General features: G+C 36.5%; 2 protein-coding genes across 2 annotated transcripts in view; both read left to right on the forward strand.

The window, feature by feature from the left end:
- The window catches only part of LOC129724601 (tetraspanin-2A), a 137,129-nt gene that overhangs the window by 93,127 nt on the left and 18,192 nt on the right, over positions 1-25,810 (forward strand). The window contains exon 3 of the mRNA XM_055679604.1: positions 8,834-9,010. Within this exon, the coding sequence (XP_055535579.1) occupies positions 8,834-9,010 (177 nt within the window). The remainder of the gene's footprint in view (positions 1-8,833; positions 9,011-25,810) is intronic.
- Positions 18,062-21,071, forward strand: LOC129724600 (polyserase-2-like). Its single transcript, XM_055679601.1, has 2 exons — positions 18,062-19,271; positions 19,327-21,071. The coding sequence occupies exons 1-2, from the start codon at positions 18,157-18,159 to the stop codon at positions 19,925-19,927; spliced, it is 1,716 nt and encodes a 571-aa protein (XP_055535576.1). The 5' UTR covers positions 18,062-18,156; the 3' UTR covers positions 19,928-21,071.

A 25,810-nucleotide genomic window follows, 5' to 3' on the forward strand; every position in this document is an offset into this window, starting at 1 on the left:
TATTATGGACATATTTTTTACTACTAAAAACATTTACCTGCCAAATTTGGTTCCATTTTGTTGATTAGTTCTTGAGATGTGCAGAAATTTGTGTTTCATTTGTATGAAACCCCACCCTACCAGAAAAGAGAGGGGCGTCCTACTATTATGGACATTTTTATTACCCCTTAAAACATCCACATGCCAAATTCGGTTTCATTTGCTTGGTTTGTTCTTGAGTTGTGCAGAAATTTATGTTTCATTTGTATGGGACCCCTCCCTTCCAGAAGAGGGAGGGGTCTCAAACTATCATAGGAACCTTTATCGGCATCAAAAATCCCTACATACAAATTTTCACGTCGATCGGTTCGGTAGTTTTCGAGCCTATATGGATCAGACAGACAGACAGACCGGACTGCATATGCATAAGATTACAACATCAATATTTTAGAGCCTAAAGAGTGAATATACATTTATTAGATTGAAGCGTTCATGTGAATCTATTTAAACAAATAAAAGTTTGAATGAGAAAGGCTGGGTCCGACCGCTAGGTGGATTAATTTAGGTTTTGTTGTATGCGCGGCCTTAGAGCGTGTTTTTGCATTGTGAGTGAGTGGGTTTTTTTTTTCTCAATATTCTATAGCTTGTACAAAAGATTTCATAGTTTCATCTTCCATCTTCTTTATCTTACTTTTTTGTTTTTGTTCTCTTATTTGGTTTCTTAGAGCAGTTCTCAGCTATATTAAAACCTTTTTATTTTAATTTTGGCCCTTTCTGTATTTTGGAACCTCTTTTCAGTTCTTTTTTGCTAAGCTTTAAAACGTTTTAGAGTGGATTTTTTAGTATATTTTGTTGCTTTGCAACATGGATTACTTTGCTGGTTTGAAGAGCAGTTATTAATGTTTTTTGCCATTTTTATTTTTATCTCTTCCAACTTCGGAACCATTTGCAACAAAATGTGAAAACGATTTCTACTTTTTCCTTTTCTGTTGAATTTTGATGCGAATCTTTTTATATATGGCTTTTTTGGTCTAGGTGGTTTGGGGCTGAATTTAAAATTATTTTTGTTATTCTTCGCTGACTTTTTATAAATATGGAGTTATTCTCCTTTCAACTTCTGCCTTTTAGAGTTGTTATGAAATATTTCGACTAATCTGTATTTGTTGGGTTGACGCCATATACACCGACATTAGGGTCGCGTTTGATACCTTCGTGGTAAACCTTCTTCTTGCTAAGCTACACTGTCTAGTAATTCCCAATAGAACAGACAGATTTACGTGACCAGTCGGATCCAAAGTATCTGGCAGTTTTATGCCATCCTATGGCGTGCCTCAAAGGAGTAATTTGGGCCCACTGTTGTTTGTATTATTTTTCAATGATGTAACGATAATTCTTGCGAATACTCATTTATGCTGACGATTTCAAAATCTTCTTTATCATACGAAATGAAACCGATTACAGAGAGCTGTAGAAGCTTCGTTTATTGGTGTGAGTCAAACTTCTGAAAAACTGAGCGTGTCGAAGTGTTGCGTGATCTCATATCGACGACTTAAAAGTTCAATTCTCTACAACTACGTCGTAGATGATCAGGTGCTTGAACGATGCAATGAAGTCAGAGATCTTGGCGTGTTGCTGGACCACCCACTATCATTAAAGCAACACGCAAAAGTTGGAGTGTGAGTAACCAGACCATTTATGAGCTTTTACAGAGCATTTAATGATCTATTTTGAAACCAGTACAACGCATGTGCGTTGAGCATAACGCATTTGATGCTCTAGCGTATTTTAAATGTATTTGACAGCTCCGAACCACTTAGCTTAGAACGATTTCATCGGTGTAGGTATCGTTATAATGATTTGTAGTGGTGTTGGTAACGTTTTACAGGAGACTGCCCTCGTTGATGCAGTGTAACCAGCATTGGTTGCTGATAATTGAGGTACTTTTAAGTTTATTGAGACATCACCTGATCGATTCATTTTCAAGAACCGATCATTAAAAAACAACATAGAATCATTATTAATAACAGAAGACATTGGATATGTTCAAAAAATTACAGAGAAACTGATTTTGTCGAAAAAAAAATTTAGGTATAATTGTGTCAATTCTGCTTACACCACAGCAGAGCGAGAGACGAGTGGTGTATCACTCTTGAGAGAATACGTAGCAGAACGCCGCGCAGAATACACTGCTGAGATCAATTCGATATAACTCAAAGAGCAAACATGCGTGACGTACGGCTGGATTTTTTTTTTCAGTTTCGAGATGCATAGTAAACACCGTTGTTTACTTTCCTACCTGGGTATATGTTTCTCTCACAGTAAAAGCACGTTTTGCAGTGATCTCTGTTGTGTTTAAGCGTATTGTCTTTTCGTGTGAAAAAGATCACACCAGTTTGCTATCTCTCTGGAGAAATATTTCAGCACGATTTGCTGCTCTCGTCAAGCTAGTGCGTTGCAGAGTGATCTGGCGAGATTTTTGCCGCAGGTTAATGAACAGCTTTACTCACGGCTGTTAATTGACCTACGGCAAGAATTTCGCCCGTTCGCTCACGTTGGCATTCAGCTTGGCATTCAGCTTGGCAGAGGCCTGAGGCTCTGGTTGTAGTGAACGTGGATAACGGCGCATGACGATTTGCCTTGCCGTGTAGTAATGATACACATTTGGATTTGAATCATGTCTATGTGCAGACAGACAGACAGACTAGCAGGCTAGAGCCGGGGTGACTCGTGCTGTATCAAGAAGTCGTCTCCATTCAACTCGGTTCTGGGCTGTATGACGCCATGCTCCCAGGCGTCTTATCACTCGTAGGTCACTTTCAATCTGATCAAGCCATCGTGTACGCTGTGCTCCTCTGTTTCTGGTGCCGGAGGGGTTACTGAAGAGGCTCGTTTTAACCGGGTTGTCGTCCGGCATCCTTGCGACGTGTCCGGCCCATCGCAATCTGTTAACTTTGATCAGATGTGCAATGGGGGTCTCTCCTAGCAGCGCGTGCAGCTCATCGTTCATGCGCCTACGCCATTATCCGTCTTCAGTACTCCACCGTAGATGGTTCGCAGCACCTTCCGTTCGAAAACTCCAAGGGCGTTGAGGTCCTCTGGGAGCAGTATTGTCGTCTCTAGCCCATAGAGGACTACCGGTCTAACTAGTGTTTTGTAAGTTTCAACTTTGTACGGCGGCGCACTCGATTGGATCTCATTGTCTTACGAAGTGCAAAGTAGGCACGATTTCCCGCTTGAATACGTCTCCGGATCTCGTTGCTGGTGTTGTTGTCAGCGGTCACCAGCGATCCTAAGTACACGAACTCGTCCACCACCTCAAGCTCTTCGCCGTCTACGGTGATCCGAGGTGGGAGGCTGACATTGTTCCCCTAGGAGTCTCTTCCCTTCATATACTTAGTTTTCGACGCATTGATCAGCAGTCCAATGCGCTTAGCTTCCGCTTTCAGTCTGGTGTAGGTTTCCTCCACCGTCGCAAAGTTTCGTGCTATTATGTCGAAGTCATCAGCGAAGCCGTAAAGCTGAACCCGTTTCGTAAAAATCGTACCACTCGTGTCGATGCCCGCTCTTCGTAAAACACCTTCGAGGGCGATGTTAAAAATCAAACAAGAGAGTCCATCACCTTGTCTCAACCCTCGGCATGTCTTGAAGGGACTCGAGAGCATCCCCGGGACACGCACTTAACACATCACACGGTTCATGGTAGCCTTGATCAGCCGCGTCAGTTTATCCGGGGAGATATTCTCGTTCTCGTGCATGATCTGCCATAGCTGTTCTCGATCAACTGTATCATAGGCTGCCTTGAAGTCGATAAAAATGTGATGCGTGGACACGTTCTACTCACGACATTTTTGCAAAATCTGTCGGATTCAAAAAAAAAAATGGTCCGTGGTGGCGCGGGCTCTCATGAAACCCGCCTGGTACTGCCCCACGAACCTCCTTGTTAAAGGTGTTAGACGTTGGAATAGAACTTGGGAGAGTATTTTATATGCAGCGTTTACAAGCGTAATGCCACGATAATTGCAGCACTTTAGCTTGTCGCCCTTCTTATAGATGGGGCAGACGACTCCCTCCATCCACTCTTCCGGCAGTTTTTCCTCTTCCCAGATCTTGGAAATAACCCAGTGTAGTGCTCTAGCAAGCGTTACTTTACCATGTTTGTAGAGCTCGCCTGGCAGGCCGACTTTGCCGGTGGGTTTGTTGTTCTTCAGCCTCCCAATCTCCCGCTGAATTTCGTGAAGATCGGGGGCTAATACCCGGTCATCTACTGCTGGCACTCCCAGGTCCGTTCCAGTTCCGCTTCTGTTTGTTGCATCGTCATTCAGATGTTCAACGAAGTGCTGCATCCACCTGTCGACCACCTCGCTGTCGTTCGTGATGAGGTTACCTTCCATATCCTTGCAAAAGGCGGCTCGCGGCACATAGCCTTTACGGGATTGGTTAACCTTTTCGTAGAACTTTCGCGTCTCATTAGCAGTGAACAGCTCTTCTAGCTCTTCATGGTCACGATCCTCTTGCTGGCGCTATTTACGTCTCAGGATCGTGGTCATGTCGTTCCTTGCCCGTCTGTATTTGACCAGGTTCTCTCTCGTCCTTACCCTTTGGTAATTACCCAGGTCCGGTTATTCTCTGACACCGCTGCCTGGCATTCTCCATCATACCAATCGTTTCTGCCACTCGGCGCCTCTTTTCCTAGTGTCGTTGTCGCGGATTCCCTAATGGCCGTGCGGATCATGGTCCAAACATCCTCGAGAGAAGCTGCGCCGAGCTCCTCTGCCGTGGGTAGTGCCGCTTCAAGCTGTTGTGCGTAGACTTCGGCAGCTTGCGGGTCCCGTAGCTGCTTGATGTTGAGCCGCGGGGATCGGCTCTGTCGTGACTGGTAGACAGTCGACAGTTTTAAGCGCATACAAACCACTACTAAGTAGTGGTCCGAGTCAATGTCCGCACCTCGGTAGGTGCGAATGTTGGTGATTTCTGAGAAAAATCGTCCTTCGATGAGCACATAGTCAATTTGGTTCGTTGTTTGTTGGTCAGGTGATTTCCAAGTGGCTTTGTGGATGTCCTTGCGGGGGAAAAATGTACTTCGGACTATCATTCCTCGGGAAGCTGCAAAGTTGACACATCTTTGGCCGTTGTTGCTCATTTCGGTGTGCAGACTTTCGTGTCCGATCACCGGTTTATACAAGTCTTCCCTTCCGATTTGAGCGTTCATATCCCCGATGACGATCTTGATGTCCCGCTGCGAGCAGCTGTCGTAGACGTCCTCCAGCTGCGCGTAGAAGGCTTTCTTTTCGCCATCGGGTTTTCCTTCATGCGGGCAGTGCACATTGATGATGGAGTAATTGTAGAACCGGCCTTTAATTCTCAATACACACATCCTGTCGCTGATCGCCTGCTACTTGATCACACGACTTTGCATCTTGCCCAACACAATTTCATTTGTTGTGCCGCCGCTCTGGTAGTACTGGGCCCTGCGGCCACACATCCTCCGTACAGTTTCTCCTTTCCGACAAAGTTCCTGCAGCGCTACGATGCCGAAGTGACGGGGTTCCAACTGATCCAGTAGGATCCTGTCGCCACCCGGGATGTTCAGCGTTCTACAGTTCCATGTTCCTTGTTTCCACTCAGTATGTGCAATAAGTGCATTATGCTTTCCATACAGTTGATGCGTTATGAATTTTGCTTCGCATAAACTGTAATTTGCAGGCTGAGGAAATACCTGTGTGTTCCACATTTGATTTTCACGGCAGTTTCGCTAGCGAAAATTTACGCTTTTTTGCTTGTCAAATTTTTCACTTCTACAGATCTTTAATTTGTTTTATCACAACATCGCATTACAAAAATGACGATTTTTCTGTCCGCATGGAATGCGAACGGCCATGCAATGCTGAAGGGAGTTTCAGTGTTTAAAACTCGATTCCAACATTTCACAAATTTTAGCAAGGTTCTCATTTTTATAATTTTGTTGTTTTTTTAGTGATATTGATTGAATCTCTAGCATTATTTGTTTTGTTTTGATGATTCAAAATCCTGTAAAGAATCAATCTTGAAAAATGGTTGACGACTTTGAAACTATCTAAATTATTGACTCAGAACATTCATGGATGTTTGGAAACAGAAGAATCAAACTGTGTTTTTTGTTTCACAGACGTTAGCTGCCAACACAAAACTCATGTCCACAGCAGTTGCTGTCAGATTCGCAAAGATAATTTCTCATATTCATGTCATATTTTACCCCAGTAATGGATATGATGATTAATTATTTTTCATTTATGCACATCATGTCGCAAACAACCCAACCGAAAGCTACACCAGCGATGATCGTTCGTATGCGAATGTCAACAGGAAAATAATTTCCACAACTTATTGACCTGTCCGCAATCGTTGAGTCATAGTTTACCGCGCTGCGAAGTGGAAAACTATTCCCCCTCCACCCATATCGCAAAACCAAGGGAGCAGCTGCTTGCAAACAGCTGCATTTGGCAAAAATTCATCCCTCGTTTAAAGTTGAGTGCCATAATTATCTTCCACCCGTCCAAAGCGGCTGTCGTGGTACCACCAGCTGATAAATAGCAGAAAAACTCTCCGTGTTCGTCGGATTTCCGCAAACAGAAGGAATCAGCTGCAATTTATCCCCCCCCCTCTCTCTCTCTCACTCTTCTACCCCAGTCGGTGTCTAGCTAATGGACCAGCAGCATCCAGTGCTCTCGAAAGCGACGACAGTCGAGCGCACTGATTTAAATCAAAACCTTGGCAAACACGGTGGCTCGTTGTCGTCCGAATGAACCGGAAATCGGTGCGAGATTTCCAAGTGCCCATCGCCTTTTTCGCCACGACACGACGCCGCCGGGCGAGGGACCATCCATCGCTGCTCTGCTGCGGTATGTCTTAGGGAGTGCAGAAATTTGTACATCACTAACGACGTGGTGAAAAATGATCGCAAAAAAAATTCCAATCACATCACGGAAATTGGTTTTCATAACATCCGGCCAAGACGGCAATGGTTTGGCACTCGTTTGCGGCTGTTGGCTGCTGACGGCGGTCAGCAAATGGCAAGCGCACAGGTGAGCACGGAGGAAAATTCTGCACGTGGGAAGCTGCCGGTGCCGTTAGTGATGAAAGAGCGTAATTCCCCATGGTGCATTGCGCTCTGGCTCATCCGACGGAAGCAACATAATTTCCCGGACACCTATTTCTTTGCTCATCGTCAGACCAGGTGGCCCAGTTCCGATTTTTACCAACGATTGACGATCTGGGAACTGCTGGCTGAGACGTCCGCAGCATCAGCTTGGGGCTGTTTAAGACATTTCCTTCGCCGAAACGAGGGATACTTCTTCTAATGTTTTCGGTTGTCATGCGGCACAGCTGTTAACGTTAAAGATTGCTAGTATTGCTGGTAGCTAAAATCAAAAATGTTTTGATTGAAATTCCAATGAATCCATATTTAAACACATATTTTCTCCCTCCAGTCATGCTTTTTGTTCTGTCTGGTCGATTCACGTTGGCAGCTTCCAGACAGCCGTGGAATGGGGCCGCAAAGGTTTCAAGTTCCAAAAAGAGGTTGTCGATATTGTTGGAAAGTGATCGAACTTGAGCCTGAAATTGAAAATAAACATCAGAGCATTGAGGTACAAAACAGGTATTTAAAACAACTAAATTCCGAGATTCTTATTATTATTTAAAATTCATCCAAACATTATGGATCCAAAAACGAAACCATCTGGCAGAATCCTATGCACGGTTATGAGCTTCCAAATCCGATTCTGGTTTTATCCTCCGTACACCACCACCCCACAGCAGACAGTCGAATGGTCGATGGCTTCATTCGACCGTTCAATGAGCCGTTCTCGAGAGCACCAGAAGCCAAATGGCAACAAAACGTAGTTTTTTCTGCATTATTGAAAAAAAAAATCCTTTCCATTCACTCCGGAGAGCATCCCGATTGGAGTACGCTGCTGATGCGTGGCTATCCATTTCCAGTCGAGCACTTCAGCAACCGGGGGAAAAGCTCGACAGCGATGCGTTCGATCACTCACCCACCGGATCCACCCTTTTCTCTCATGCCGTCCTGCAGCTGCTACCTGTATGCATTCTCAAGCCGCCGCCCGTCATCGATAATGATGGAGATGGAAATGCTGAATAACGAACGTTCGTTGCACTTCTCCTCCGGCCAGGTGGAACAAAAATCCGGCACATTTGCAGTTGTGTGGGCCTCTTCGGTCGGTTGGGACTGGCGCGCCCGATCCTTGAGTGCACTTTGCCTTTCAGTAAATATCCTCGCTTGAATCGACTTTTCCCGGTTTTTTTTTCTGCCTAGCGCCAGTTGATTACACTCTTAAGTATGGCAAAAATCGGTGCAGCGCTGGGACGCTTCGGCAGAACCAATATCGGAGAACTGCAGCAGCTGGGAGATCACATCCGAAGGGGTCAAATTGAATTTCCACGGGCACCGATGGAGACGAGTGGTTTCTGTTATACCTGCTTGGCTTTTGTGGTTAGCCTCCCGGTAGAAGGAAAACGGCAGGCAGCCACAACCGAACAGAACCGCAGCTGGCAGCTCAGGTGAATTGAATTAGTTTTCGGGATAATGGTTCGATGAATACTTTATACCGACCTGAATGGGCAGAAAGCGTTCTTCAAAAGCGATCCATTTCTGAAAAGGATATCGAACTGAATGGGAGAGCAAAATTCCTAGATGAAAAATTATGGAGGCTAATTTAAATATGGTTTGCATTGCCGATTTTCAATAGCCTATCTTCGGTGAACGTATGCGGTCAATGTTGGTGAAACGAAAGAGTGAACAATGCTTCTGGAGCGTGAAAATAATCCGATAATATTTTCTCCGCTTTTATTTCAGTTTATCGGCACCCAAGTGTTTCTGTTTATCGTAACCGTGGCCGGATCGGCCATCATCTTGGACTTCTCAACCGTGAACTCCAGCATCCAGCCGCTGATCCGCCAAACCATGATTCGCTTCATTATGACCTCAGAGGATCCACGCTCGTCTGCCGCACTCAAACTGATCCAGGAAAATGTAAGTTTTTTTTTACCACTAGCTCAAACAATTTGAAATTCAATCCACTGTTATTAAACGCCTATATTGACACCAAACCCGCTAATGGATCTTGTCGAATAAACACGGTAAAAGGATGGAAAAAATATGTCTAGATTTATAGGATATTTATCTAACAGACGCATTAACCAAACAAAACCTGGTACCGATAATTTCGGTAGAATTCCGATTTGCAAAACATGCGCAACAAAATAATGGTTCCGATCGGTTGGCAAAGTTTTGCAAAACAATTATTGAGAAAGGTCAACAACTTTGGCAGAGGGGAGGTGTATTAATTACGAAGTTTGTTTTGAAGTGAAAACAAAAACTTGTGTATCGAAAGTTTGATATTTTATCCTTGAGTACTGATGAGCGATACTGTCAGCAAAAGAAACAAAATGGTTGACCGAGCACCATTGTCGTAAGTATTTTATGACGAAATGAGCAGACAAATCAAGTGAAAAGTTTGGAGCTATCACCAGATTTACGACACTCTATACAAACTTCATTCATAAAAACATACTGAAATGATAGAAAAGTGGCATTAAAAGTTATGACGATCCAACAGCAAAAAGTAAAAAGACCAAAAAAAAAGAAAATTCTAAAAATTTAGTAAAACATTAGTTTATAAGTTGAAGAGTTGAATAATTGAAAATTAAGAAAGTTATGATATCACAAATAAAGTTAAAAAGTTGAGTGAAAAATAAAAAGTTGAAAATCTAGATCTCTCTGAAATTGAAAACTATTCTAAACTCTATTGGTTTTGAAAAGAGAAACGGTTTGAAAGTTGAAAGTTCGAATATAATACAATGAAAAACTTAACAATTGGAAACAGAAAATATTAAAAGACAGCTTTAAGAAACTTAAAAAGTTTGGTATTTATAAATAAACAAAAACAGTCAAAATGGTTACGTGATCAGGGGATAGGAAAATTGAAGATGGAAAAAAGGTCCCAAGTAACGAAATTATAAAGTTAAAAGTGTAACAAGCTGCGCAAAAAAAATAACGGAATAAAAATTTAAGTTAAAAAGTTAAGAAAGTAGCAAGTTCGAAAATTGAAATATGTAAATGTAGAGAGTTGATAAGTTGAGAAGTTGAAAAGTTATTATTTTAATATATTGTAAATTAAAATTGGAAAAGTAAAAAAAGGAAAAAACATGAAGAGTGAAATATTTAAAAAGTAAACTACAAAATCTCAAAAGATGAAGTTGAAGTTATACATATAAAAAGGCAAAAAAAAAACAAAAACAGCAAATGTAAGAAAGTTTAAAAAAAGTCATCAAACCAAAGCAATAAATTGTTTATGAGTTAAAACAATAAAAACTTTTCAGGCCAAAAAGTAAACAGCGTGAAAAGTTTAAAGGTCGAGAATCAGAAGAGTTTTATGCCGAACAGTTCAACAGATGAAAAATTGAAAAAGGGAAACAGTAAAATGATAACGAGTCAAGAAATCATAAAGTTGAAAATTTGGAAAGTTGAAAAATTATATAAAAATTCAACATTGCACAAAGTTAACAAGTAAAGAGGAGTAAAAAAAGATATTATAAAGTTAACTATTCAATTGGAAAAATTGAAACATATTAAGATCAAGAGGTAAGTCTGTGGAAATTTATAATAAAACTGAGATATTAGACGGATGAAAAAACAAAAAAGCTTAAAAGTTAACAATCAAATGAAAATTTAAAAAATTAGTCCGTAAGTTGTAACATTCAAGAGTTAACAGATTAAAACCACATAAAATTTAAAAATGAAAAAGTTAAAAATTATTTAAGTTGGGAAATTGAAAGTAACATTCAATGGAATATTCAACTATTGAATATTTTTATATATTTATTAACATAGATAGACTTATATAGATATAACTGTTTTGACTTTTTTGAACTTTATGTTAGCATTCTTTTTTATCAATTTATCAAAAAACAATAAGATAAAAAGATGAAGAAATTTAAATCGTTCAAGTTAAAATGTCGAAGCTCACCTCTTAAAATAATAAAAAGTTTAAAAGAGTTAAGAAAGAAAGAAAAGAGAGAACAGTTTAAAAATGAAAAGAGAACTTTAAGTTAATTAACATGACAAATTATTATTTTGTCAAAAAGTAGAAAGAGTAAAACAACATAAAATAAATATTTGATCAAGTTAAAAGTAGAACATTTGAAAAACGGAAAAGGAAAAGAGTGAAAAAGATAAAAAGCTTGAAAGTTGGGAAGTGGAAATGTTATTCAAATATTCAAAACCTTACAAAAAAAGTAAATTGGAAAATAATAAAATAAATAAATATTTAATATTTGGTGACAATTCTGAAAATGTTGGCACAGGGGAAATTTTTTTTTTACATTGTATATATTTTTTGTTAAACCGCAGTGTTATTACCCACAACTTTGCTGAGGACACAATTTTAATCAAACAAGCCGTTTTACTAATATAGAAAATTTTATCTATCGGTAACATTTTAGGGAAAGCCAGCAGTAGAGAGCCAACATAAACAGCGGATATCATAAAATGACCTTATTATCAAGAAGGAACAACTGTTGAAAGTTTCAGTCAAATCGAAAATGGTCGATCGGAATCGATTTGGAAAGTAGCATAGAATGACTCAATAAGTTTCAAGGTTAAATGGTAAGAATTTTTTAAATTCAATAACTCAAACAGTTAAAAAGTCAACAAGTTCAAAAATTAAAATAGATAAAAAGGTAAAACGTTCGAAAACTGATATATAAATAATAAGGAATTGATAAGGTAAGAAGGGAAAAAGTTAATATTTCAATATGTTGAAACATAAAAACTTAAAAAGTTAAAGACAAAAAACATTGAAAAGGGAATTTTTCAAAATAAAAAAAATAAAGAAAAAAGGATTCAAAAGAGGAAGTTGAAGCTAATAGGATAAAAAGTCAAGAGAACAAAAACAGTAAATGTACAAAAGTTCAAAAGTCACAAAATTATTAAGTCGAAGCGAAAAACAGTTGATAAGTTAAAAGGTCAGGAATTAAAAAGTCATTAAGGCCAAAAAGTGAACAAATTAAAAGGGTAAAAGAATCAGTAGAGTATTAAGTCGAACAGTTTAACAGTTGAAAAATCAAAAAGGGAAAAAGTAAAAAGATAGTGAGTATATCTTGATTCGTAAAGTTGAACATTTTGAAAGTCTTAAAATTTGATACAAATTCAACATTGTGTAAAATTAGCAAGTTGAGAAAAGTTGAAAAAAAAATAAAAATTTAAAACGGTACCCATTTAATTATAAAATCAAAACAAATAAGATAGAGAGGTAAGTGGGAAAAAATTCAAACAAAAATTCAAATATTGAAAAGATGAAAGACAAGACTTTAAGAAGTTGAAAATTAAAAAAATAATAATTGAAAAATTAAGTCAAAAAGAAGGAAAATTCAAGGGTTAACATAATCAAAAATTTAAAACAAAAAAACTTTGAACTAAAAAAAATTAAAATAAAGCATGAAATTCAATTAAATGTTTAACTTTAAATTGAAAAAAATTAAGTTTTTTTTTCTTCTAAAAAGTCGAAGAGAGGAGTTGAAAATAGTAAAAAGTTTAAAAGAGGTCGAAGAGACAGTAAAGAGAGGAAACTTTAAAAATGAAAAAATGAATGAAAAAACAATTGAAAACAATTAAGATGACAAAAAAATAAGTTAAAACATAAAAGAAGGATTGAATTCAAAATTTAGAAATTCAAAAAAGAAATTGTTGAAAAGTTGAAAAAGTTAAAGTGAACAAAAATAAAAATTAAAAAGTAAATATGTGAAAAAAAAGAAAAAAAATGTTAAGAGTAGAACAATGCAAAATAAACTATTTGATGGGTCTAAGGCGACATCCATAAATTACGTAATACAAAAACCCAATTTTTTGGGTTGAAGATTTTTTGTAACGCTGAACTCACATCCCCCTCCCCTGCGTAGTAAATCGTAACGTTCAAGCATACCCTCTTCCCCCCTATGAGGTTACGTAATTCACAAACGCCGCCTAAAGGATAAAGAGTGAATAGATCAAAAGTTACTAAGTTCAAAAAGCAGAATAGAAAAGGGTGGAAAAATGAAAAACTAGAAATTTGAAAGTGGAAATGTTAAAGCTCTGAATTTTGAAAAAGCTTCGAAGTTAAAAAGGTGAATTGAAAAATTCAACAGCTAAATTGTAAAAAAGTGAACCAGCTGAAAAATCTGGAAATATAAATATCTGAAAGTTCAAAAGCCTAAAAGTTCAAAAATCTGAAATGGAAAATCACATTGGGATATAATTTTTCATCGCTTAGAACAGATCATTCTCTGCCCAACCACAGAATGAACTTGTTCGATTTCGAGTATATCTCTAATAGGTTATGGGCCTCCCAATTATTGGACCTAAGCTTTTTCTTGTGTGGCCGTATGAGTTTCGGGAGTTTGACGCCACAGGACAGGTAAAAAATCTAGAACTTAAGACCGCTAATTTTGAGCACAATGAAAGCGTGCTGGCCCCATAACTCATTAGAGATATACAAGAAATAGGACTAGCTTGTTCTGTGGTTGGGCCATTCTAAGCAGTGATGAATTGTATCCTAACGTGGTTTAAAAAATACATAGCAATACATGTTGTAAATACTTAGTTACAATGAACAATCGGTTTCTATAACTATTGTAGCGATGTGTTGTATCTTGGAGTTTCAAAACAAGGAAGTAACACATTCAAAAACATAAAAAAGTAGTCGAGTATTCAATTCCAAAAATTGAACAAATAAAAAGTCAACAAGTTATAAAGTTAGAAAGTTAGAGAGTTGAGAGAAAGTTGAAAAGTTACAGAATTAAGTACAATAAAATATCATCAAATCAAAAAAACAAAGAAGAAAAAATATTTCAGAGGTAAAATTTTATAAACATAGTAGAAAATCTAATAAACAAAGTTATCTAGTCAAAACATGAATCAGTATTTCAATTAGGTAAAAGCAAAGCAAAGCCTTTTTCCGTGTTGAGTATTTTCGTCACTGCGACCAATTTTTTGATATTTTGTGACATATTCCCCCTCTTTTAATCTTGCTAAGTCAGGATAACGTATCACTTTTGGAAGTGGTCGTTACAGTATGACCAATAGCATTAGTCCAGTCCGGTATTATACTTCGTATGAAGCGCACAACCGTACTGGGATTTGTTCTCCAGATTTCAGAGGGTTCCAGTAGACCCCTTTCGAAGAACTTATATATCTTTTGATAAAAAGTGCTGGACTAGGCATAACAGATGTTCCGAGTCTGTATGATATGTACGTTTTTTCATAACCTTCAAATGATAACGGCTCGGACAATGCCCTGTTATTAAACCAGTATACGTGCTTCGATCTTTATCTGAAAGATCCAATATTTTACGAGTCATAGAAACGTTCGGTGTGATGAAACGCTTTGACTGCCTACAGATGAAGGTGTTACAGAATAACCTAGTTCGATTTCAAGTATATCTCTAATAGGTTACGGGCCCAGCACACTTCCACTACGCTCCAAATTATTGAACCTAGGATTTTCTTGTGTGGCCGTAAAGGTATCGAAAGTTTGACACCCCAGCATAAGGGAAAAAAATCTAGAACCTAAGACCAACAATTTGGAGCGTAGTGGAAGCTTGCTGGGCCCATAACCTATTGGAGATATACTAGTAATAGAACTAGCATGTTCTGTGGTTTGGCCATTCTAAGCAATGATAAATGATATTTTTATGTGGTTTCTAAATCTATGGTAATACATGTTGTAAATACATAGTTACAACAAACAATCAGTTTCCATAACTATTGTAGCGAAATAATGTATAATTGAACAATTAAAAAGTCCACAAGTTAAAAAGTTCTTTAAGTTAAAGCTCTTTAAGTTAAAAATCTGAAAAGGTATAAAGTCGAAAAGTTAAAAAGTTGAGAGACAGTTGAAAAGTCACAGAACTGAAAACAATAAAATATCAACAAATCAAAAAGGAATAAAAGACAAAGATTTCAGAGGTAAAAATTGAATAACCTCTTAAAAAGTTATCTAGTCAAAACATGAATCAATATTTCAATTCGACAGAAGGAAAAGGTTTAAAATAAGGAATAGAAAAATACAAGGTTAGTTGAGAAGTTTACCAGTAAACTTGTTTGTTTGTCGACTGTAGCGGTTAATTTTGTAGATTTATCGGCTTAATCAGCCCGTGTATAGAAGCAAAAACGATTTTACGTTTCTTAATCCGACAGTCACCGAAACTGTCGGATTAAGAAACAAAAAATCGTTTTTGCTTCTATACACGGGCTGATTAAGCCGATAAATCTACAAAATTTACCAGTAAAAAGTTTAAAGACGCAAAGTTAAAACGATAAAAAAATAAAAAAAAATTAAAGCAAAATTCTAAAATACAAAATGTTAAAGCTACAAAAAGGGAAAACAATCAGAAAGTTCAAGAGGTAGAAAGTAAAGGAATGAATAAATTAAGAATTTACCAAAATCCAGAAGGGAAAGTAGTTATTATCAGGTTATACCAAGGTAAAAATCTAGAACAGAAAGTAGTTATTATCAGAGATGGGAAAAACTGAGAATATGAGAGGGCGAATAAAGTTAGTTAGAAATTTCAGAAGTTAAGAGCTAAAAAGTTGAGAAAAATTCAAATATAAAAAAAATCAAGCTGAGAAGCGAAAAATTAAATGAGCTAAAGAGTTTTTTTTTTCTGTGAGGACTCATCACTGCGACCAAAGCTTAGATCTATTGTGATATTGCCCAGATGTTTTTGTATTTTACTTCATATTATTAGCAGTAAAACTATTGAAGTAAGCGATACGTTTATCATTCATATCAGTGCTTGTGTGTAAGTTTTTTTTACCTTTCCGTTTCAAACTTACAGCTCTACTATACCGAGCCTCTGTCCATCCCAACAATACCGCCTAATTACAATTCCCTGGAGAAAACTTTCACATGTTACTCTCACTAGTTTAATTTTAAAAGGGACTTTATTTTGTTAGGAGGAGAGTCAACTGGGGTACTGTAGAATCCAGATTGAAGGAAAGGTACGTGGTGGGGAGCCTGAGAATTAATTCATGCTAAAAGTCCTTTGACAACCACCAAATGGCCTAATTCTACTGAGATTTGAACCCACGACCACCCGCTTACCAGAGCGGACTCTATAACCTTGCAGCTATCGAGTTATTTCTGAGCTAAAGAGTTAAAATAGTAGAAAGATAAAAAGTTTGAAAGTAAAACTAAATGAGAAGCTTGTGAAATTTAAATTTTTTTTCGAATTTTAACTTCCAATGTTGTCATTTCTTCAATATATAAACATAAATAAAAAAATTGGGATATGAAAAATTAAAGAATAAAAGTAAAGAAATTAAGAAGTTGAAAAGTTGAAAAGTGACAAATTTATAGAGCTGTAATTTTATAGATCTGTTGAAAATGTGAAAAAAACATAAAAACACTTAACACATAAACACACTTAAAAGATTCTAAGTTAAAGTGTAAAATATTTAAGGTTAATGAATTCTTAGGTCTTAAGGTTAAAAAGTTATATACGGTCAAAATAAAACCAAAAAAATCTTAATTTGAAAAGTTGAAAAGTTAAATAAACGAAAAGTAATAATTCGCCAAATTAACAAGTTAAGAAAACAATATACAAAAATTAACCGTCTCCCCGCGGAAAAAAATCAGTTTTCACCTTAAAAAACGACCTTCAAACTCTTATTACTCAGCAACTACATGCAAAATTGGCACAAACTGCATTGCATATTAAAGATCAATCTGTTCTCTAACCTACTGAGCTGTTTCATTGTTCTAAATTTCGAGCATAATTATTGAACTTTAATCAAAGATTAAATGTCAGGTAATGCCATATTGCATCACCCGCGGTGAATGGGTTAACAGTTTTTAGACTCCAGTTTAAGAGAGTCCAGTTTATTATGATAGTCTGAAAGTCCAAAAGAGTTGAAGCCTACAAATCCAAAGCCTTAAATTTAAAAGTTTAACACTATTAAACATTTGAACTTTTAGATTCAATGCCTTAGAGCGTAAAGTCAACAAGTCAACAATTTGAAATGTCAAGAATTAAAAAATCTAAAATGGAAATGCCGAAAATCGCTTTGTCACAAGTACAAATCATAATTGTTTAGTCCTCATTATTTTCGAAATATTAATTTCTTGGCTAGTAAGATCGAAATTTTAGAAACACAATATGTTTCCAATATAAATTCCCATGAAGCGCAGTGTGAGCGTGTTGGGCCCATAACCGTTCGATTTATGTCATCACAAAACCCGGGACATCAAATTATGAGATAATCGCCTGAACCGAGTGTCTGTCATTGAAATATTTTTAGCGTTTAAACGGTTTATTTGATTGGTATAGTGTCTCCGGCGAAGTTGTAGATAATAATTTCATCCTACCAAAAAAATATACACTGTGAAAAAAAATTGAAAAAAAAAATTATTGTTGTTTTTAATAAATCATAACTTTCTCTGTTTTCGTTCTATCAGATAATAATTCTTATAAAAAAATTCAGATCTTTTAAACGTAGACTTTTGTAGAGATTCAATTTATCATGATCGTTTTAACTTTTTCTTAAGAAAAAGTATTTTCTCTCTTACGGTATATAATTGAAAGTCTAAAAGTCAAGTTGTCAACAGCAGAAGTCAACAACCATCCAATCGTTGAATTGAATTTTCGCTTCAGTCCGGTAGGCATCGGACATCACTGTTCGGATTGGCTATATGTTTTCTCTTCAGGCCGGTAGGCATCATAAAATATTTAAATTTGGACGCGTTGCCAAAACCGAATAAGGCTTGTAATTATTTTTTAAAAAAATATTAGTCTCTCGGCTGGTGAAATTGATATATTGACGTTTCTGTTATAAATTCTCATGATTTCATCATGATGAAATCGTGGTGATTTTTCAACCTGGGACTCCCCAACGTAACGTAATCAGCGTAACGACGAACAGCACGAGACTTAACATTTAGCGTTTGCAGTATCAGTAACCTCTCGTGAGAATAAACAAAAACAAACTTTGTTTACAGCGCAGCAATCAGCTGAGCAGTACGCTTCCATTCTGATACTTATTCAGACGATGCTGTCGATCAGTAATCAACTATCACTAGTCAGGGCCAGTCAAACTTGTTTTTCGCATCTCCTCGAATCATCTCAAAGCCGCTCAGTCTTGCAATGGCTGGTTGCAAATGGTTAGTGCTCGTAATTCTGGTGATCGGAACCGCTGCCCAGGAGTCCGATTTTGATGATAACACTTGTGGCCGACAGAAGGTGAAGTTGGGCGGATTAGTGAAAGGAGGCTTCAAGGCTCGTGCTGGTGAGTGGCCTTGGCATGTAGCTTTGTTTCACCGCATTGGCGCTAGTTCTGCCTTCGATTACCAGTGCGGCGGAAGCTTAGTACACAAATACTTAGTAGTAACCGCAGCCCATTGCGTAACACTACAGTCGAGCAGGAAACCGAAAGCAGCTCGAGATATACTTGTGAAAGTCGGTCGCTTCAACATAGCGGAAGAACGTGAGGAGCAAGGGCGAGAACATAAAGTGCAAACAATTGTGACGCACCGCAGCTATAAACCGCTAACGTGGGAAAATGATATTGCGATCTTGAAGCTGTCAGTTCCAGCCATTTTTACGCAGTTTGTTCAACCTATATGCTTATGGAAGCGAGATGACGGAATCGTATTACCAAATATCTACGGTCTCACCGGCACGGTGGTCGGTTGGGGATTGACAGATGAAAATGTAACGTCTTCACTGTTAAATACAGCCAAGATGCCGGTAGTTTCCACTCAGCAGTGTTTGGAGAGTGATCGTAATTTTTTCGGGAAATTTTTATATGCCAAAATGTTTTGCGCTGGGTTCAAGAATGGAACCGGAGTTTGTAACGGAGACAGCGGTGGTGGAATGTACTTCGAACATGGTGGACAATGGTACTTGCGTGGTATTGTTTCTTTCAGTACTACTCAAAGCACGACGTCGATTTGTAATCTCCAACAGTTCGTAGGGTTTACCGATGCCGGTCAGTATCTGGAATGGATTTATGAAAACGCACCGATCAACGAAAACTCCGATCCGATACTTGGGCATCCAAACATTCGTCTCATCAATCAGGGCGATTGTGGAAAGAACGAATATGCGTACGATGTTCAGGAGGAAAGCAAACCGATGATATTACAGTATCTGTGGATGGCAGCACTGCGCCATCCTTTCCAAGATCCGAAGTACGTCCCATGCAACGGAGTTTTGATTAATAGAAACTATGTCCTATCCACAAACTGTCTCGACTGGAAGTGAGTTTCAAATAACTATCAGGTTTTGTTTTTGCTTAATAATATTTATTTTCAGTGATGATGTGAACGTAGTATTGGGCGATTATATTACCAGTCAAACTAGAGATTGCGAGAAACGAAACAGTGAATACGATACATGTTCAAGTCCGGTACAAAGTGTTACTGTAACAGAGTATTTTGAGAAAGATCAACTCATTCTGGCACGCCTCTCGTCACCGGCTTACATTGGCCGTCAGCCACACATTCAAGCAATTTGTTTGCCGACTACCCCTGAGCAACGGGAACGAATTTTTCCGAAATATATCTTGACCGGTTGGAAGGAGTCGGGTAACAATTCGTATTACCTGCAGCGACAGATAGTTGACCGCATCAATCTGCAGCAATGCCGCAAAGAAATGGCCGAATATGAGTACGCTACCGAATATGAGAAAAATATCACTGACTCGAAAATTTGTGTACGCAATGTTGGCGTTAAAGGTCGTGCTCCGTTCTGCGATGATTATCAACCCGGAACGGTAATCCAGACAATCGATAAGAAGGCCAATCGATACTTCCTGTACGGCATTCAAACGGGGATTTCATATTGCTCCAAACCGGAGACGTTTATTGCGGTGGCGAAACTTGTCGAATGGATTCTGGACAATATTAGACCATGAAAAGGGTGGTTTAAAAATACTTAAACGAAAAAAATATACTCAAAACTATTTCAAAAATACCATAAACTAGTAAATTTTGTAATTGCCACGAAATATTATAGGATGGTTTTGGACAGTGGTTCCCAAGCTGATTCCAGTAGAAAACTGATAATTTGCTCATCAACCTTTTCTGAATACATGAACCATACGTAAATATTGTTACAAAAGTACTGTTTTGTTGTTCAATGAAGATGTTGATTGAAAATTGTGAAATTTTCAAAATTTATTTGATCACAATTAAAATGCTTTAGTCATGAAATTTCCAGATTTGCTAGTAAATTAAAATTCAATCTCTGGCTCTTGAAATACGAATTTAGGTTAAGTTTTCATTTGATACTTCTACCAAAAGGGTATTCGATCCTCCTACACCGTTCGCAGATACGTACGTATTTCAGTTGCTACATAAAACCCATCATCAGTGCTTATATGGGCTGCTAAGAAATTTATTTTTTGAAATTCGATTTTCGATATATTGTGAGTCTGAGTACATAATCTAAAAGCTGAATAGTTTTTGAATGTACACCCGATTAGTGATTTCTTGTAGTCAGAGAACTTTCGAATATCAATTTTTATGCTTAAAGTTTCGATTTCTACAATTCGTTATAAAAGTTTTTGCTCTAGAGTTTCAAGATTTAGAAATTGAATCTCGAATTAAACATTCGATTTTCAACACAAAGCTACGTCAAAGTTTCACTACAGAGGTGTAAAATGAAAATCTAAAAATGAAACAGTATATGAAATTTGTCCATTGTCAATTGTTTATAACTCGGATAGCTTTCAACGGATTCCCGTCAGGATGAATAACCTCTTTGCATGTGACAAAATTGGGATAGACATAATTTGAAAAAAAAGGTGGGGCCACTTGCAACATGCATCTAAAATAAACGACGCAGCAGCAGAGGGTTATGATGTCGAGAGCCGAAAAACTTCAACACAACCACATTACAAAAATATATGATTTCTAATATCTGCTCTCAGGTTTTTTCGAGTGTCGGCTATTAGGGTATGATTTCTGCATTATCTTTCAAATTGTTGTTTCGAGGTTCGAATTTAAATTTTTGAATAAAAACTTCCAAATTCCTATCTCCGAACTTCGGATATTAAACTTTGACTTAAAATTTGGTTTCCGAAAAACAGCAAAAAATGGTCAAATACCATCCAATCAGACGCTATTTTGAAATTCAAGATGGCGACTTTCGATTTTCGAAAATGAAACCGCGATCGGCCTGAAATCACCCAGATGAATATCTACTAAGACGCTCAAAAAGAAAATTTATTTGAACACCCAATATAATTATTGTGGAACCAAAATGATACCCAGAGGCTGGAAATCGACTCCAAATACCGGTGATAACTTCCTGTTGCTGGAAAACAGACAAAATAGGCCAAATACCTCGTAATATAAGTATTTCCGGAATCGAACTGATATCCAGAGGTCGGCAATCGATCTGAGATGCTATTTTAAATCTTCTCAGGACCAACGCATTATTTTTAGTGAGTTATTTTATTTGCGTTGGATGAAAGTTTTTTATTTTATTTTTTTTATTTTTATTTCTTTTTTTATTTTTATTTTATTTCACATGAAAAATCAACAGACTCGATCTGGTCTCAATGATTGTGTCGTAATTTACTACCATAGCGCGCGAAAGATCACATCTTACTTGCAAAGAGTCGAAACCAATGAGCTGCGAGCGATTTTCGTAGCTGGGCAACTGGTGAGGATCGCTCCATGGAAGATGATTATTCATACAAACATATGATACAAGATAGTCTATCGTAGTCTGCGGCCTTTTGACGCACTTCCAAATTGGCTAGAGGTACCAGCAGGAATGGGTAAACAACATCAATCTCCCATATTTGTCACAGGTGTTTTTGAAAAAGAGATATTTGCTTCGAGTTTATCTCTATGCAAGTTATCCAACAAACATAACTTCTGCAGACATTTTGCGTATGACGTTTGACATTTCACGTTTAACATTTGGAATTAGACATTAGACATTAGAATTAGACATTAGACATTAGACATTAGAATTAGACATTAGACATTAGACATTAGACATTAGAATTAGACATGAAAAAATATATTAGATGTTACACATTAGACATCATACATTTGACATTAGACATTTCACATTAGACATTAGATATAAGACATTATAAATAAGACATTAGATATTTGATATTAGATATTAGACATTAAGCATAAGACATAAGACATAAGACATTGAACGTTATACGTTAGACATTAGATTTTAAACATTAGACAACAGACATTAGACATCAGACATTAGACATTGGACGTTAGACATTAGACATTAAACATTGGACATCCGTTGTTAGCCATTAGACATTGGACATTAGAAATTAGAAATTAGAAATTAGAAATTAGAAATTAGATTATCATGTTATTAGACATTAGATGAGATTTGACATTAGACAATAAACATTATACATTACATGTTACAATTTAGACATTTGACATTAAACATTTCACATTAGCAATTAGACATTAGACATAAGACACAAAAATTAGACATAGACATTAAACATTAGACATCAGACATTAAAATAAGACATTAGACATTAGACTTAAGATATTAAACATTAGACATTAGACATTAGACAATAGACATTAGACTTTAGACTTTAGACATTATAAATTATACATTGGAAATTAGACTTTAGACATTAGACATTAGACATTAGACATTAGACATTTGACAATTGACATTTGACACTTGATATTTGACAATCGACATTAGACATTAGACATTAGACATTAGACATTAGATATTAGATATTAGATATTAGATATTAGACATTAGACATTAGACATTAGACAATAGACATTAGAAATTAAATTATTAGATTATTAGACATAAGATAAGATTTGACATAAGACACAAAAATTAGACATTAAATATTAGACATCAGATATTAACCATTTGAATAAGACATTAGACATTAGACATTAGACTTCAGATTTTAGTTATTAGACATTAGACAATAGACATTAGACTTTTGACTTTAAACTTTAGACATCATAAATCATACATTGGAAATTAGACTTTAGGCATTAGACATTAGACATTTGACATTTGACACTTGATATTTGACAATCGACATTAGACATTAGATATTAGACATTAGACTTTAGATATCAGATATTAGACATTAGGCATAAGACATTAGACATTAGAAATTAAATTATTAGATTATTAGACATTAGATTAGATTTGACATTAGAAAATATACATTACCCTAGTAACAATTTTGGTTTTATCAAAATTTTATAGCGCCTAATACAGCCAAAACAGCGCTATAAAACTTTGATAAAACCAGTTTTGTTACTTGGGTATACATTTCGTGATACAAATTAGACATTTTACATAAGACACAAAAATCAGACAATAAATATTAGACAACAGATATTAGACATTAGAATTAGACTCTAGACTCTAGACATTAGACTTTAGATATTAGACATTAGACATTAGACATTAGACATTAGACATTAGACATTAGGCATTAGACATTAGACATTAGACATTAGACATTAGACATTAGACAATAGACATTAGACATTAGACGTTTGACATTCCACATTTTTTAATTGACACTTGATATTTGACAATCGACAATAGACATTGGACATTGGACATTAGACACAAGACATAAAAAATAGACATTAGACATCAGTTATTAGACATTAGACATTAGACTTTAGACTTTAGACTGTAGACTTCAGACTTTAGACATTTGACATTAGACATTAGACATAAGACGCTAGGCATTAGACTTTAGACATTCGACATTTGACATTAGACATTTGACATTTGACATTAGACATTTGACATTAGACAATAGACATTAGACATTAGATGTTTGACATTCCACATTTTAAATTTGACACTTGATGTTTGACAATCGACATTAGACATTGGACATTGGACATTAGACACAAGACATAAAAATTAGACATCAGACATTAAATATTAGACATCAGTTATTAGACATTAGACATTAGACTTTAGACAGTAGACTTCAGACTTTAGACATTTGACATTAGACATTAGACATAAGACGTTAGGCATTAGACTATAGACATTTGACATTTGACATTTGACATTTGACATTTGACATTTGACATTTCACAATTGACATTTGACATTGGACATAAGAACTGCAGCTTTTTCATAGGTAAAATCGCTGATTTTACGTATTTAGTTATTGATTTAACATCTTCAATAAAAAAAATGAAATTTTAAAAATTTCCCAATTTTATCACTTTCCCTATTTTATCACGCCAAAAATCATCAGGGTGAGATATAATCGGGTGATCACTGTATATATAATTTCGACACTTTTCAAAATATTTGCATACCAATGATTTTAGACAACTTGAATGGATACTTCAAATGGAAAAGCTCATGATAATTAATTTTGTATATGCATTCGTTTTCAAGTAATTTTGAATTCAAATTGGAAAAATTACACATACCATCAAAAACTGATTAGAATTTCCCCTCGAATTGATTTTTTGTTGAAACTTGCTATCGACGGTTCTGAAAATTGCCCTTTTAGACTGCTATTTTCAGGTTTTAAATTTAGATTCCTAAATTGCTTGCTTTTTTATTTGGAATTCAGAAATTTACAGGGTGGCAACGTGAATGAGATACACTTTATTTATGTCCCAACTTCGTTCGGCATTTCTTCCTAAATCTTCTCCAAACGTTTTTAAAATGAATCCAAACTAAAATGTCTAACGTCTTCCAATTTTCCTAGCATGTATTCCCACATACTTAAGTCTAGCGGGTTCAAATCTTGCAGGCCATTCAGATGAACTGATGAAACAAGGCAAACTCTGCTTACACCATTTCTGGAAGATCAATGCCGTTAATACAGCTTGACTGCTCTTTAATCGGAAGACAGGCCCCATAAACACGGTAATTTTGCTTGGTCAATATTGCCTCCAGAGTAGGTAAACAATTTTTCGTTCGACCGTTTCGTTTCGTGCGTCTTCAGCAGCAACCGAGATCTAGCAATATTTTTACGAATTATTCCGTGCATTTTCTTGTGCCTAAAAACTGGATATTCAAGGCCCTTTTCGATAACATTTTGCATGGAAACATGTAAACACGTCACTCTTTCAAAACTTGCTCAGATGTTTGTCATGCTGTGACAGAAAATACAACGAGGGGCACTCGAATATGTGAATCACTTCTATGTTGCCACCCTGTAAATCATGCATGAAATTCTCAAGTTGTTCAAAAATTCAGCTTTCAAATTGCGTCATTCGTTGTTTCGTCGAACTTTTGAATAACAAAAACAGATTTTTCTAACAAAATCTACTATATTGGTCCAATTCAATGTAACGAACACCAACTTTGAGGTTTGCAAAAAAGGTCCAATTTTCCCCTTTCTAATGATATGTTTGATTTAGTAATTTTATAAAGAAAGTTACGGAGGGTTACGGAGGGGGAGAAGTAATAATTTCCAGTTAACGAGGAAATTATAAATTTATAAAATTAAATTTGGGTAGTTTATTTACTAAATCAACATGGGCTTTCAAGGAATCATAATTTAAATCTGTAATAACAACTACATGTCAACAGTGGTCCGCTCTCAACAATAGGAATTGCTCATTTACGGCTTTCCAACTTTTACAATGGAATTTCGCTCCTCAAATTTCGAATTTTAAATACAACTGTTAAATTCCGTCTTTTGATTCAAACTTTGAATTTTATTTCCTGAATGTCGTTTCTTTTAATTTTATTTTTAAATTCATACTCTCAAATTTCTGCTGGTGAATATAAACATTTTAGTTTTCCATTTTTAGCGGAG

The sequence above is a fragment of the Wyeomyia smithii genome, chromosome 2, assembly GCF_029784165.1.
Source record: "Wyeomyia smithii strain HCP4-BCI-WySm-NY-G18 chromosome 2, ASM2978416v1, whole genome shotgun sequence".
NCBI lineage: Eukaryota > Metazoa > Arthropoda > Insecta > Diptera > Culicidae > Wyeomyia > Wyeomyia smithii.

What these genes read in the sequence shown, in the direction of transcription:
- LOC129724600 (XM_055679601.1), top strand. Translation starts at nt 18,157, where the DNA reads ATGGCTGGTTGCAAATGGTTAGTGCTCGTAATTCTGGTGATCGGAACC. An exon ending in ACAAACTGTCTCGACTGGAA is followed by an intron (nt 19,272 to 19,326) that starts GTGAGTTTCAAA and finishes ATTTATTTTCAG; the next exon opens with TGATGATGTGAACGTAGTAT.